General features: G+C 44.0%; 1 protein-coding gene across 1 annotated transcript in view; it reads left to right on the top strand.

Annotated features, from left to right (window-relative positions):
- The first annotated feature begins 769 nt into the window (after nucleotides 1-769).
- Nucleotides 770-14,591, top strand: part of LOC137435672 (uncharacterized) — a 107,419-nt gene continuing 93,597 nt past the window's right edge. The window contains exons 1-5 of the mRNA XM_068129620.2: nucleotides 770-799; nucleotides 3,786-3,930; nucleotides 5,408-5,563; nucleotides 7,317-7,453; nucleotides 9,524-9,663. Of these exons, the coding sequence (XP_067985721.2) occupies nucleotides 3,821-3,930; nucleotides 5,408-5,563; nucleotides 7,317-7,453; nucleotides 9,524-9,663 (543 nt within the window). The 5' untranslated portion in view covers nucleotides 770-799; nucleotides 3,786-3,820. The remainder of the gene's footprint in view (nucleotides 800-3,785; nucleotides 3,931-5,407; nucleotides 5,564-7,316; nucleotides 7,454-9,523; nucleotides 9,664-14,591) is intronic.

Raw genomic sequence — 14,591 nt, forward strand, 5'->3', positions numbered from 1 at the left:
GGAAGCAGTGAGGGTGGTACACAGGGGAAGCAGTGGGATGATGGTACGCAGAGGAAGCAGTTAGAGAGCGGTACGCAGGGGAAGACAAGAGTGGCTGGGGCGCTTTTCTATGATCCTCCAACTTGCAATGAAAATGGACATCCTTCAAATTGGAGCTATATGAAATGCTTCGACTTGTTGTACTCCAACATTCCAAATGCAGTTTCCTTCTGAATTTAAAACTGCATACTGTACAAATATAGTTTGGCTCACTGTGACCATTTTTATAGCAAGTTGGGCATGGTATCATTAGGCTGCTGCAGATTAACTGAAAAGCATTCACAGGTACCGTATTGAGCTTAAAGGGTTTGAGAAAGATAAAGGGAGAAGGAGAGAGACAGAGAGAGATGAGGATCTCGATATATAGTTGGAGATAGACACACAAAAAATCAGCTTGTATTAAATAAAGTAACTTTGAATCAAAAAAGGTTGAAAGTGAATGAAGGAGTGAATACATGTTTTTAATTCAAGAAAAAACAGGATTATAATTTAGAAATATATTAATGAGCCGATGCAGAAAATGGTCTGGCCTTTCTAATTAGTAATACCTAAATAAAACAGGTAATTACCATGAGCACCGTGGCTCGAGATGAATTGGACAATTGGTTTCGAAGGGTCAGACAGACAAATAAGGGAAGGAAGAGTTTCATGTTCCCTCCAGTGTCGAGGCCTATATATAAATATCAGAAAGCTTAGCTTCCTCTCTCTCTGTTTTGCTCCCACTGTGAGTACCTCACCTTCTGCTTCCCTCTCATATCACGTAAGAATTTCCACATCGATTCTTCACTAAATTAATATCATGTCAATTCAAGATTTGCCAAACTTTTGATGATGTTCTTTTGATACTTACTTCCCATTTTGATTCATTTGTCTTTTCCCCATGTCTGTTCTCTTTGTCCGTTTCTGTCTCTGTCTCTGTCTCTTTCAAGAAAAATAGCGCAGCTTGCACGTTATTAAATCAGATCGACAGGTAAACAGTTAGGCCTAATAGGTATCGATTCAAGTGTGCTGCGAGAGTTGTTATTTATTATACCTGCTCCACCGAAGATGAACGGGGGTTCTTTTCCACCCTGTTTGTCTGTCTGTCTGTTTGTCTAGCTGTGAGCAGGATATCTCAAAAAGTCATGGATGGATTCGGACGAAAATTGGTGGGCTGGACAGTGGACAGGTTGGGTGTGTGACCAGGAAGATTCCATTATGGTGAAGATCTGGATCCGGAAACGATATTTTTTAAGTGTGATTCTTCACCATTGAGTCATAGGGGCAAAAAACAATATGTGGAAAAATAGTAAAAAGCCCTTCAAATATGACAGGTTGGAACAAGTCTAATCAGCAATGTAGCCTCATGAGTGTGCCAAAGTCTGAAGCCTCGGCCTAGTATCAGGTGTGCTTACATTGTGGCGGACACGAAAGCACTGACGTGGTGACATCACCCCGCACACCAAGTGGGGGTGGGCCACGCCCGGGAGAGAGGCGTGGCCTCACGATATACACGGGGCGCGCAGCCCTGAGCAGCTGAGTATTACAGTGAGCTCTTGAATAAAGACTCTTACAAATTACCGCGTTGTCCGCTTCCTCCTTGCTCACAAGCAGCGCGTGTAATACCGCGCTTTACTGGTGACCCCGACGACCGACGTGATCTGAACACGCAACCTTCTGCAAACTGACCATTCAGGTGCGCGGGGATTCTGGGGGGGCACGTGTGGCGGACACAAAAGCACTGACGTGGTGACATCACCCCGCACACCAAGTGGGGGTGGGCCACGCCCGGGAGAGAGGCGTGGCCTCACGATATACAGAGGCGCGCAGCCCTGAGCAGCTGAGTATTACAGTGAGCTCTTGAATAAAGACTCTTACAAATTACCGCGTTGTCCGCTTCCTCCTTGCTCACAAGCAGCGTGCGTAATACCGCGCTTTACTGGTGACCCCGACGACCGATGTGATCTGAACACGCAACCTTCTGAACACGCAACCTTCTGCAAACTGACCCTTCAGGTGCGCGGGGATTCTGGGGGGGCGCGTGTGGCGGACACGAAAGCACTGACGTGGTGACATCACCCCGCACACCAAGTGGGGGTGGGCCACGCCCCGGAGAGAGGCGTGGCCTCACGATATACACGGGTCGCGCAGCCCTGAGCAGCTGAGTATTACAGTGAGCTCTTGAATAAAGACTCTTACAAATTACCACGTTGGCCGCTTCCTCCTTGCTCACAAGCAGCGCGCGTAATTTATTATAGATCATACGGATGTAAATTAACTCTCGTTTTAGTCTGTGCACGTTACACATCATGTGCAGCGAATGTCACCTCCCGCATCTAGTACTTATTGTTATTATAAAAAAAAACCTTTCTGTACACCACCCTCGAGGCTCGGTTTGCAAGCTGCCGTCTACATTTCCAATAGAAGAGACATAATTACTCTTTTATGGAAAATGTTTTTCGAGTTTGTTTTATCCTTAAAAGTAGGCCATAGTGAGCACACATTCGTGTTAAAAGGTTGGTTTTAAAACCTAGACTTGTGAAGGGGGACAGACATCTGTACAAACACCCAAAGTGACACTGTGTTTTATGTGGTACATGGATGGATTATGACAAATCTAGGTGGATGAATTGTTTAGGTGACAAGAAAAATTGTCGATAAAATCTTGGTTTAAGTCCGGATGCAGATTGGGCCTATCAGTGGGATAGAAGACATAAACTGTGCAGCCTGGCGGAGGTTTACCTTCGAGCATCGTGTGCCCTTCTACTTTTGATATTTGTTTGATCAAATTGTTGTGCAACGTGCAGTCGGAAATGAAGGAATTGTTCAGGTCTTTATCTTTTTCTCTATCGCTGTCTCATCAACATTGAGCAACCCTGACACTTGCTGTACCTCAGCCACAATGTTCATGCTTTTAATGAATTAATGCTTTTCCAAAGAGAATGTTCCATTAACATTGATTTCATTAACATATCAGATTAAATCAATGTAACAACAAATGGTGCCGATGCTGATGCAGGTCCAGTGAACCATCCACCTTGTGTCCCTTGACCTCTTGATGCTACTGATGATAAATGGACACTTTGCCATGGCACATAGACATCGAGTAATGCACGTATGAAAATGTTATCTCTCACGTTAAATTTCAAGCTTTTATCCACAGATGCTTCAATAGCTTGTTATAAAAGTCGTTGTGAATGAGGGAAGTTTAGAGGGTGTTGGGGGATCAATTGCTCGATAAAGCAGGTGGGCTCATCAGGTGGCTTCATCAAGGTAGGGGTATTTGAGGGTTCTTCATTCAGCAACAAATACTATCCACTGTTTCTACAGACATATTAACGTTTCATTATTTTTTACAACCACTTCGAAGGTTCTTGGTAAAATAAGATTTTTTAAATATCGTGTAAAATACTGGTTGTTTGGTCGAACAGTTAAAGCCTTGTTTATTTGTCCACTGATCGCTGTGAATTCCATTATTATGGCTTCAAAACTCTCGCCAACCTGCACTTGGCATTGGCAGGCATGGTGAGTCTGCCAGAAATGTTGAGATGCCTTTCGCCTACAGTGGACTGAAATAGGATAACATGGAGGTGGTGTAAGTGAGGGGGTAGTTTCAGGAGCTCGTGGCTGGACAGGGGCCTGGGGATTAGGGGCTTGGAGGGAGGGGGCGATTCCTGGATTAGATAGCAAATACATCGACGAAATGATGACCTGACATTTGCTGAACGAGATTCCAAGTACAAAGCATCCATATGCCATTTGTGTAGGGCTCACAGACGCTGCCCAAAGACAGGAGGACACGATGCTTGGTTCAGAGGCTGACATGATCTGCAGTGAAGAAGACTTGGAGATGCTTTCTTTTCTCCCACAGCTGGATGGACTCCATGTGCTGGAACTCAGTGCAGGCACCAGGTGTGTGTCTGTTTATCTGCATTCTTTGCCTGGAATGCCTTTTGCTCTTAATTGGGGGAGAAGAGGAGTTGGAACTTTGCTATTTTTTCGCGCTTCACCAACATTCTGAAATACACCAAATGTATTATTTAAGAGTACATTTTGAGAATATACCCACAGACCAAATGATACAAGAGGGAAGGCAGAGTTCTGCAGTTCTGGTGTATTCTCGTTGTGCTTTGGAGATGGTCTGTATTAAACAAACTTTACACTTGCCATCTTTTCTCCATGATGTAGATGGGAAATGTCTTGATTCAGTAAATCATGTAGATTTTAATTGAATTTAGTTGCAATTTCAAGTTATATGAAATTATCAGGTTCATTTGGTTGCCTTTTTGCTCATGGTACATAATAACATACACCATTTGTGCTTTCCATTGTCTAGTCGTATAATTTATGGAAAAGTTCACTGATGTATACAGGTATCTTTGTACTGCATGTGACAACATAATGACAGTTGGGCCGTGTATCTGCTGTCGCACAAAACGAGGAGCTCATACTCTGATAAGTGGAACATGACTTTCCATCATGGAATATCTCACAATCTCCTCCTGTCACTCAGTCGTGATTATCAAATGAATCCACATATCTGTTTCCAACAAATGGAGATCTAGTATCAGTTTCCATAAGCTATGATACAGTATATCTGATAGCGAACAGAAAGCAAAATTGGCCTTCAAAGGCAGCGGTAAAACTGGGCTTCCTCCATCGCTCAGTCATCCCTTGGTAAATTTGAAGGACCCACAGTCTACAAGGCCTTAGCTCAATGGAGAACTGTCCTCTGCTGTGGATTGGAATATTGGTATCACTTGTATCTTATGTGAATTCTGTTCAATCTAAAATTCTCAGTATTATTAGCCTCTACCACAATGAAGCCAAAGCACAATGTCTGTTGCTCTCACTTTTCAGACAGATCAGTGACCTCTGTGTTTTTTACCACTTCTTCTTTGGTCGAGCTCCCTCGGCTTCCTCAACGTGCCGGAATTCTACAATTCTTCTGAGATGCATAAATTATTCTCTTATTCTTGTAAACCGATCTTGCTAAAACTCCAAAAATCCAGGCTGACTGTACACATGGACTCGTTTGTTCCTCTTTGTGGAACCACCTTCCTGAAGCTGGTCCATCGCACTCTTCCTTGCATGGCTTCAAACATGTGGTGCACTACCATGTTAGGTTAGTCACCATCCCTCCAAGCAATCTTTTCAATCAGATTCTATCAGAAAACTTAAAGCATTCAATTCCAGCATTCTGCTGCTGAAGAAGATACCTACTACTGTATACAGCAAGCTGGCCATCCTGCTCCCAGGTTATACACTCTGTTATTTGATTATTGCCAGAGCTTGATGTCTCAACATATTTTTCAATCCCAGACATGTGCTTCATGTCTTTGTACATTGTGTGTTGGCGTACAAGCACTAAATTATATTCATGTATCAGTCCCTTTACAGGAAAGATTGCCGAATCTGCAGCTCATGTTACAACAGTGGATTGTGCAAACATGGTTTTTGCAAAAAAACTCTCAAAAATGGAAAACATGAGGAATGTGGAGCATTTACAAGCTGATGTAACCAAGCTGGACTTCTCAAACACCAAGTCAGTATTAGGAGTGTATGCATATTATACTATTTACATTATATATAACCACCTTTAGAGGTCATTTTTCCCCGCAAGCGGGGGTTGGCCTTTTTCGGGGACCGTGGTTGTTGTTGTTTTTTGGTCCCCTTTTTGAAGCAATGTTTTACGGCCGGATGCCCTTCCTGACGCCAACCCTTTTTGTCGCCTTTTTACGACAAACAGGGAATTACCAGTGAGCTGGTACTCAATTTGCCGACCTCGGAAGGATGACAGGCTGAGTCAACCCCCTGGCGTTAATTCAGCGATCGACCGGGATTCGAACCCAGGATCCTAGGATCCTAAGCCCTCACCCTAGCCGCTTGCCCAACACCAGGGCTTGTTGTAATTTACATTACAACTTGTTATTCGATTTCATTAGAAAGGAGTTCCATGTAACATGCACAATAAATTTGATAAAACAGTCATTAGGAAACAAGGAGGGGAGCAGAGGAGAAAAAAACAAGGAAAGAAGCTTGGGCCATATTAAAACACAAAACCTATTACGGCGTTACCGTTACCCCACACGCATGAAGTGGAGAGCGGGGTTAAGCGATTGGTTCACTTTGTCTGACTGTCTCTGTCCTGTCTACAAACATCAGTTTATAATCAAGGAACAAGCTAACTTCAATTTAATGTTATATTTGAATACAAATCGGACCGTGAATTGGAACACAAACCTGTAGTTTAGCAGTACTTTGACTCTCAATTTGTCCTGATCACGCATGTGCAGACAGGAGCAAGGTAAAAGTAATGCTCTTTCTACCTGTCTGACAGTTAAACAAAACTGAAAATCATTCCAGACAGGAAGCCTATTGTTTTTAAGAATGTCGTAAAGGACACAAACAACAGGAACAGTGAACTAATGTAACGTGTTAAATAAGGCAGTGTAAAAGACGCTGCAACAATGGCGGTAAACTTCCAAAAAATGTTTTTTCTACAACCTCAATTTTTTTTTTCTATTTTGTATTGTATACAAAGTCGAGGCTCGTGTAAGATCTACAAAATTTAATTATAAACTTGAACACTGTCCCGGCCAATTAAATTTGCTGCTCGCAGTCCCCGGCCACGTCGTTTTCTTCTCAAGACAGTACGGGGTAAAGTGTTCTATGAACTCTCGAATTCCTGAGCTTAAGGCTCACTTCACCCTGTCAGTTCCCTTACAGCTGGTATCACAATTATACCGGATTGCCACAGATTGTTCACCTTTATCCAACCAAGCCAATTCAGGTAGCAGACCATTGTGCTGTGTGAGCACATCAGGAACCATTTCAATGGAGTTGGAAAGACAGGAAAACAAATTGCACAAAACTCCTTTAAAAAATGAAACCATATCACAATACTCGCATTTGAACATCATGCATGTGCTGTTGCTGCTAAATCTGATGATTTACTCATCCTTTTTGCCTTAATGGGTTAAAGCTAGAACTTCGAAAGGTTTGTAGATAACTGGGATGAGATAGGCCATTAAAATTTATCACGTTTTAAAAAGAAGATAAATATAAGGGGTGGGGGGGGGGGGGGGGGAGGGTGGCATGGGAAAGTACCTCTGGTTGTACCAACGAGATAACTCCAGTATCAATGTTGAGTGTCCTCCATCGAATAAGCTGCTCGAACATAGTTTAATTATAGCATGTTCAAATACACACGACATACATAACTGTTTTTCCTTGGAGTTTGATTGGACCATTGGAGGATGATCCTTAAAAGTTGTGCCTCATGTGCTTCCACCCAGGTTTGACATCATCATTTCAAGCTTCCAGTTCATGCATTTGGACCAAGAAGACCTGAAAGCATTAACCACGTGCCTGATTGATTGGTTGCGTCCAGGTGGACATCTGTTCTTCCACGAGTTCTGCTCAACACAGCCTGGTATATGATGCCTTGTTTTTCATAATTTTCATTTTAAAAAATTTTTCTCATGTTTTATCTCTAACTTTCCTCTTCTTCTTTATTTTTGCATTATTTGTTTTCTCATTATTAATACTAAACTCTACCTTGTTTCAATCGTCCTTCTTTGAGGTCTTCTCCCCTATTATGGTTGTCTCCTGTGATTTCTATCATTTCATTCCAAAGCTAAGGGTTACTAATTTGAAATTATTTGTACGACTGCTCCCCGTCCCTGGACCCTGATTTCCCTTGCCAGGTTCCAGTGGCCACTTCCCATTAACCCTCTCCTTTCCACTTTCAACAACACCCCCACTCCTTCTGCTCTTATGCAAGGAATGGCGAAGGAACTCACCTGCAACTAATCAAAAACTGGGAGCAGATGTTCCAATATTGGTTCCGACTGTGAATAGGTCATGGGACCAAACAAGCTTTTCAATATCGAGGCTTTCTTATGCCTTGCCAATAAAGCCACGTATAGCCAATGAGTTTGGGTAGACCAAAGTATTTTCCATTTGGTATTAAAGGAAGTGACCCTAAAACTACAGTTGCCACCCATGCCAGATATCTCCAGAAATCGTAAGTTTCATGTTCACCCTTTCCTATTACCTTTATCATTTTAAACGATTATACTCCCGATGTATCCGGTATACTGTGATCTTCTTCTGTCGTCTGCAGCACATACCTGCTGGTTTGCATCATTGTGAGTGAGCATGACTGTGCATCTGATGCAATGACCTCCTTAGGTTAGAGTAGGAATTTCACGAATATAACCAGGATGTCGGCAATAACTCACATACTCTTCATCAAAACTCATTGTCAGATCTTCAATGTCCTCAAGCTAATGTCAGCAGATGGATCTCCCCTTTAACGCCCATCAGAGGGATGGTGAACACTCGTTGATGCAACGGTGTACCTGTGAAACCTGTGAAGCAACAAGCCGACAGTTTATACTTGAGCCAGGAATCAAACCAGGAAGAGACAGCTCATGGGTAACAGTACTACCTCCATCCTCCATGCCATCCTTTCAAAACATTCTGATCATTATGTTGTATTACGATAATAATTTTTGCAGACAAACAAGACAGCTCAACAGAGGTCATGCGGTTGCCTTTGAGTTGTCTGCCTTGATGCCCATCTGAGTATAATCCAATTACGAACTTGCATGTGCAGTCAGGATGTTGCAGCAATAAGTACGCTATTCTTTGGAGGGGTATAATAACGAAGCTGTCATGTCAACACTGAAAGTGCATGAAATTGTAATTTGTTTACGGTGCTAGTGATAGCTCGCAAACTCTTCGAGAGGGACACCGTGGGACATCTTCAACGTACACCAACTAATGCAGGCAGACAGGACACCCGGTTCAATGCCCATCCGGGGGACGGACCACACAATGATCCATCTTCCTGTCCACAAAACACAATGACAGCGTAGAGCTGGGCCGAGATTCAAAGCCAGGCAAGACGGCTCAGGAGTGAGTGTGCGTACCTGAAGGCCTAGGATATCCTGCCCAGCTGTTGTTTTGAGAAAGAAAGTCATTCTGTGTGTCTTTGTGCTGACAAGTTCTAACTCCCCGCCCTAATTTATCGAACTATCATTAACGAGGCGTGCCTACCAGCAGCATACACATGCCTCGTTAATGATGCAGCCAGGAGAGTGAATTTGATCTTATGAATGCTGCTTCATTCAATTTTCATTCCTCAGAGAGATAAACAAGTCACTCATGTGTGCTCCATTGTACTTCCTGAAACCATCTTGAAACGTTTTCATCGAGGAAAAACACACTTTGTCAAGACAACTTCCAGTACGCGTCGCCACACAATGTGACCGATCGATTTTATCAACTGAAAGTCGACACACTTATGCTAAACCGAAATTGGGAAGCAAAGTGAAGTTGACATTTCATGCATGAGGCCTCTTGCTTTGACGAAGGCCCAAGACCCAAAATGGCAGCATTACTTTGATTCCCGCTGTGCTTACCTTAGTGAGTTTCAAATTGATAAAACGTATCATTCAAACATTTTGATTTGATTTGTTTTTATCTGTTCACACAGAAAGTATCTCAAGCGACAACACTTACCGCAAGCAAGGCGATTACAACGAATTCATGCAGGAAACCACTGAGGGACACAAGTGTGAAGGAGAAACCATGCACGGATTTGACCTGGTTTTCTCCAAATGTATGAACATGAAGGTAAAACAAGTTTAATACCCCAGGCACATGAAGGTAAAACAAGTTTATTACCCCAGGCACATGAAGGTAAAACAAGTTTAATACCCCGGGCACATGAAGGTAAAACAAGTTTATTACCCCGGGCACATGAAGGTAAAACAAGTTTAATACCCCGGGCACATGAAGGTAAAACAAGTTTAATACCCCGGGCACATGAAGGTAAAACAAGTTAATTACCCCGGCACATGAAGGTGAAACAAGTTTATTACCCCGGGCACATGAAGGTAAAACATGTTTAATACCCCGGGCACATGAAGGTAAAAAAGTTTAATACCCCGGGCACATAAAGGTAAAACAAGTTTATTACCCCGGGCACATGAAGCTAAAACAAGTTTATTACCCCGGGCACATGAAGCTAAAACAAGTTTAATACCCCGGGCACATGAAGGTAAAACAAGTTTATTACCCGGGCACATGAAGGTAAAACAAGTTTAATACCCCGGGCACATGAAGGTAAAACAAGTTTATTACCCCAGGCACATGAAGGTAAAACAAGTTTAATACCCTGGGCACATGAAGGTAAAACAAGTTTAATACCCCGGGCAAATGAAGGTAAAACAAGTTTAATACCCCGGGCACATGAAGGTAAAACAAGTTTAATACCCCGGGCACATGAAGGTAAAACAAGTTTATTACCCCGGGCACATGAAGGTGAAACAAGTTTATTACCCCGGGCACATGAAGCTAAAACAAGTTTATTACCCCGGGCACATGAAGGTGAAACAAGTTTATTACCCCGGGCACATGAAGGTAAAACAAGTTTAATACCCTGGGCACATGAAGGTAAAACAAGTTTATTACCCTGGGCACATGAAGGTAAAACAAGTTTATTACCTCGGGCACATGAAGGTAAAACAAGTTTATTACCCCGGGCACAGGAAGCTAAAACAAGTTTATTACCCCAGGCACATGAAGCTAAAACAAGTTTAATACCCTGGGCACAGGAAGCTAAAACAAGTTTATTACCCCAGGCACATGAAGCTAAAACAAGTTTATTACCCCAGGCACATGAAGCTGAAACAAGTTTAATACCCTGGGCACATGAATGTAAAACAAGTTAATTACCCTGGGCACAGGAAGCTAAAACAAGTTTATTACCCCAGGCACATGAAGCTGAAACAAGTTTAATACCCTGGGCACATGAAGGTAAAACAAGTTAATTACCCCAGGCACATGAAGCTGAAACAAGTTTAATACCCCAGGCACATGAAGCTGAAACAAGTTTAATACCCTGGGCACATGAAGGTAAAACAAGTTAATTACCCCGGGCACATGAAGGTAAAACAAGTTTAATACCCCGGGCACATGAAGGTAAAACAAGTTTATTACACCGGGCACATGAAGGTAAAACAAGTTTAATACCCCGGGCACATGAAGGTAAAACAAGTTTAATACCCCGGGCACATGAAGGTAAAACAAGTTTATTACACCGGGCACATGAAGGTAAAACAAGTTTAATACCCCGGGCACATGAAGCTAAAACAAGTTTAATACCCCGGGCACATGAAGGTGAAACAAGTTTATTACCCCGAGCGCACAAAGCTAAAACAAGTTCATCACCCCGGGCACACAAAGCTAAAACAAGTTTATTACCCCGTGCGTGTGAAACTAAAACAAGTTTATTACCCCGGGCACATGTAGGTAAAACAAGTTTAATACCCCGGGCACATGAAGGTGAAACAAGTTTAATACCCCTGGCACATGAAGGTAAAACAAGTTTATTACCCCGGGCACATGAAGCTAAAACAAGTTTAATACCCCGGGCACATGAAGGTAAAACAAGTTTAATACCCCGGGCACATGAAGGTAAAACGAGTTTAATACCCCGGGCACATGAAGATAAAACAAGTTTAATACCCCGGGCACATGAAGCTAAAACAAGTTTGATACCCCGGGCACTCGAAGCTGAAAGCGCGGTTAAGCTATTGCCTCACTTTTGTCTGTCTTTCCATCTGCCCATGTCTACAAACGTTACTTTATGATCGAGGGAACAACTTGATTTCAATTGAAAGTTATATTTTGAACATGAATTGGAGCAGGAATCGGAAAACGAACCTGCAGTTTATCTTTGGCTCTGAATTCATCACACATTCACACATAGAAGTGACATATTGTCGCGCAACTCCGGTTAACAACAAAGTTTTGGATGGCCTAAACGGTCTTATTCAGAGGCAACTACCAAACATGGATTCGGCTATATGTCACACGGGAGGAAGAAGGAAAATGGAGGCTGCGGTAAAAGCACTTACCTTGGTGAAACGATGGCAGCTGCAGGGAAATTAATGCACGCGACACCGAATTAAAATGTACAAAAATAAAGATTTATTCACGGACCCGATAACAATGAAACACGACGGCAATCAAATAAACTAAATCCTATATTCGGGATCCCGCACACCAGACTCAACAAATACAGACGGGGGGGATGGATTAAAGGAAAACAATTGTCTCATTGTGTAAAATGTAATCGCGGAGCTCGGGCTTATCTGGCTCTTGTCGTCTTCAGTGTAACACGGCCCCGCGGCCCTCTCCGTCCGCCTTGGAGCACCACCAGGCCTCGTCGGTTCAATGGCACACCACGAGGTCCCTCGCTCCAAAAGTCCAACGCAGGGCTGCACGAAGCAAGCAAACTCCACTCGGGCTGCCGGCCGGGACTAAAGCTGCTCGAGCTGCAACTCTCCAAACTCGAGGTCGCACCGGGACTGCCAACTCAAGCCGTGAACTGCGAACCGAACCGGTCAACTGCGAACTGCCAGGGCTGGGAATCTCTCTCTGACTCCAATCTCCAAGAGTCAAGCAGGAAGAAAAACGAATGACGTCCAAGCACAAAGGAAGGGCAAAAAGAGAGCTCTCTTCTAACTCTCCGTCTCTCTCCCTCGAACCAACTCCATACCACTGCTCTCAACCAACTCTCTCCAGACCCACTTGGCGCAAGACCCATGGCCAGACCCAACTCTCGTGCTCTCCCTCTCGAACCCACTCCGCGCCACTGCTCTGCACTGCCAGACTTGCGTTCGGTGCTCGCTGATCTCGTGGCCAACTCACTCCACTCTCTTCCACTGAAGTCCTGCCGCGCCTCATATCACTCCGCGGCGGTGACGGCAGCCTTGGCGCACCACCCAATCAGTGGCCTCCACCGAATCTCCAGCTTCGCTCAGGCCCACGCCCCCCGCACCTCCCAACCTTGCTCCCTACTCCATGGTCATAGCGCGTGGCAATCGAGGTGGATAGGCCTGTTGGAGGTGTAAATGGCGGCGGCCATGCGGCGGTGTCCTGGCCTGGTTTCCTTCTGCCGGTTCTCTTCCACAGTCATGTCAGGGAAGGGCGTTATTTAGTGTTGTACTAAAGGTCCTACCGGAATGTCTATGTGGTTGCGGTGCCAAAAGGGATAAAGGTTTGGCTAACCAGGTGAGGACACACAGGGGCACTACTCTTTAATCCCTAACTCTACTTAACACACGAACCTCCTGGTAGGTTCACAAGTATACTCCTTACCCGACAAAACGCCTACACATGAAGAACTTATTACAGGTAGTTTTCCTTACCGCGACACCTCGAAGCATGTTACCTACTCAGCTCTATCTGCTCGACATATCACTACCCCGCCAGACATAACAATATGATACTTTTACTAGGGGAAATTTTCAATAAACAAATTTAAAAAACAATATTGCATTGTAGACGTTTCAAGAAGATGTGCATTAGGCCAAAAATATATATATTGCTGGTCTCTGGTCAGACCAAAGTTCCAGAATTGACGCGGCGATGCGGTTTTATTTTCTTCTTCTTTTTTTGAAAAGCATGGATTGCACATATTAAAGTGTTGTTTTTTGTGTCCTCATGCCTTGCGGTCCTCCTCATCTGCCGTGGCGCCGTCCAGAGAGAAATTAAAGACAGCCCATGGGACAGGTCGGCCTTTTTGTAAATAATGAACACAAGCTTAAGTTATTTTAAAATGTATTTATTCTGAAAATCATTAAGTTCTTCAAGCATTATGATAGACTGCCATTTCGTTCTCGAGATCGCCTCGCCGTAACGTCAAACATTCCAATGCATCAATCGCGTCAACACTGCGCATGCGCAAGTAGTCTGAATGACTTCAACGCTGAAAAAACCGCGTGTGCGCAAATGAGTACACCCGCTGGAAAGCTGTTCATTCACGGGATGACACGATGCACGTGGTGACGTCATAACGTAAACGGATCACATTTCTTCATTTATCTCCCGAACCACCGGTCGGATTTCGACGCCGTAAAGGTCTTCGTGTAGGGTGAATAAATGCACAAATGTTAAGACCACTCCTGACTTTGTGGGCCTCGTGGTTGTAGATATCCTGGACGAACCGCGAGACGGTTTATTTTCCAAAAAATGGATTCGTATTTACGCAGGACACGTATTTCAGAATCACGTGGTGACGTCACGGCGTAAACGGATCACATTTATTCATTTATCTGCCAAACCGCTGAATCGATTTTGACGCTGTAAACGTCATCGTGTAGCCCGCAGCTCTTTAGGCCTTCTGGTTGCTTCACACGAACCCGACAAAGAACGTCTTCGTTTCAATAAATGGCAATATCCAGCCGATTGGATTCATGACGGCACGGCACACAAAACAACTCATATCTTTGGAACGGCTGGTTCGATTTGGACAAACTAAACGTAGTTTTGTAGGGGAGAACGCTGCGCGAACGTCGATACCAATGGCGACCCTCACAGACACATATTTCCCGAGATAGCGCGCCGGCCCGGCAACATGCATACATGATATGGCTCCTCACACTGAAAATCGCGTTTTCGGCGACAACGTGACGTCACGGCTCACTTAATTGCAATTATCTCGTCTCGGCGCCGCCTCAAGTATACGCGAATATTTGAGGCGGCGCGGCATT

This window comes from Myxine glutinosa, chromosome 9 (assembly GCF_964187855.1).
Source record: "Myxine glutinosa chromosome 9, kmMyxGlut1.1, whole genome shotgun sequence".
Classification (NCBI taxonomy): Eukaryota; Metazoa; Chordata; class Myxini; order Myxiniformes; family Myxinidae; genus Myxine; species Myxine glutinosa.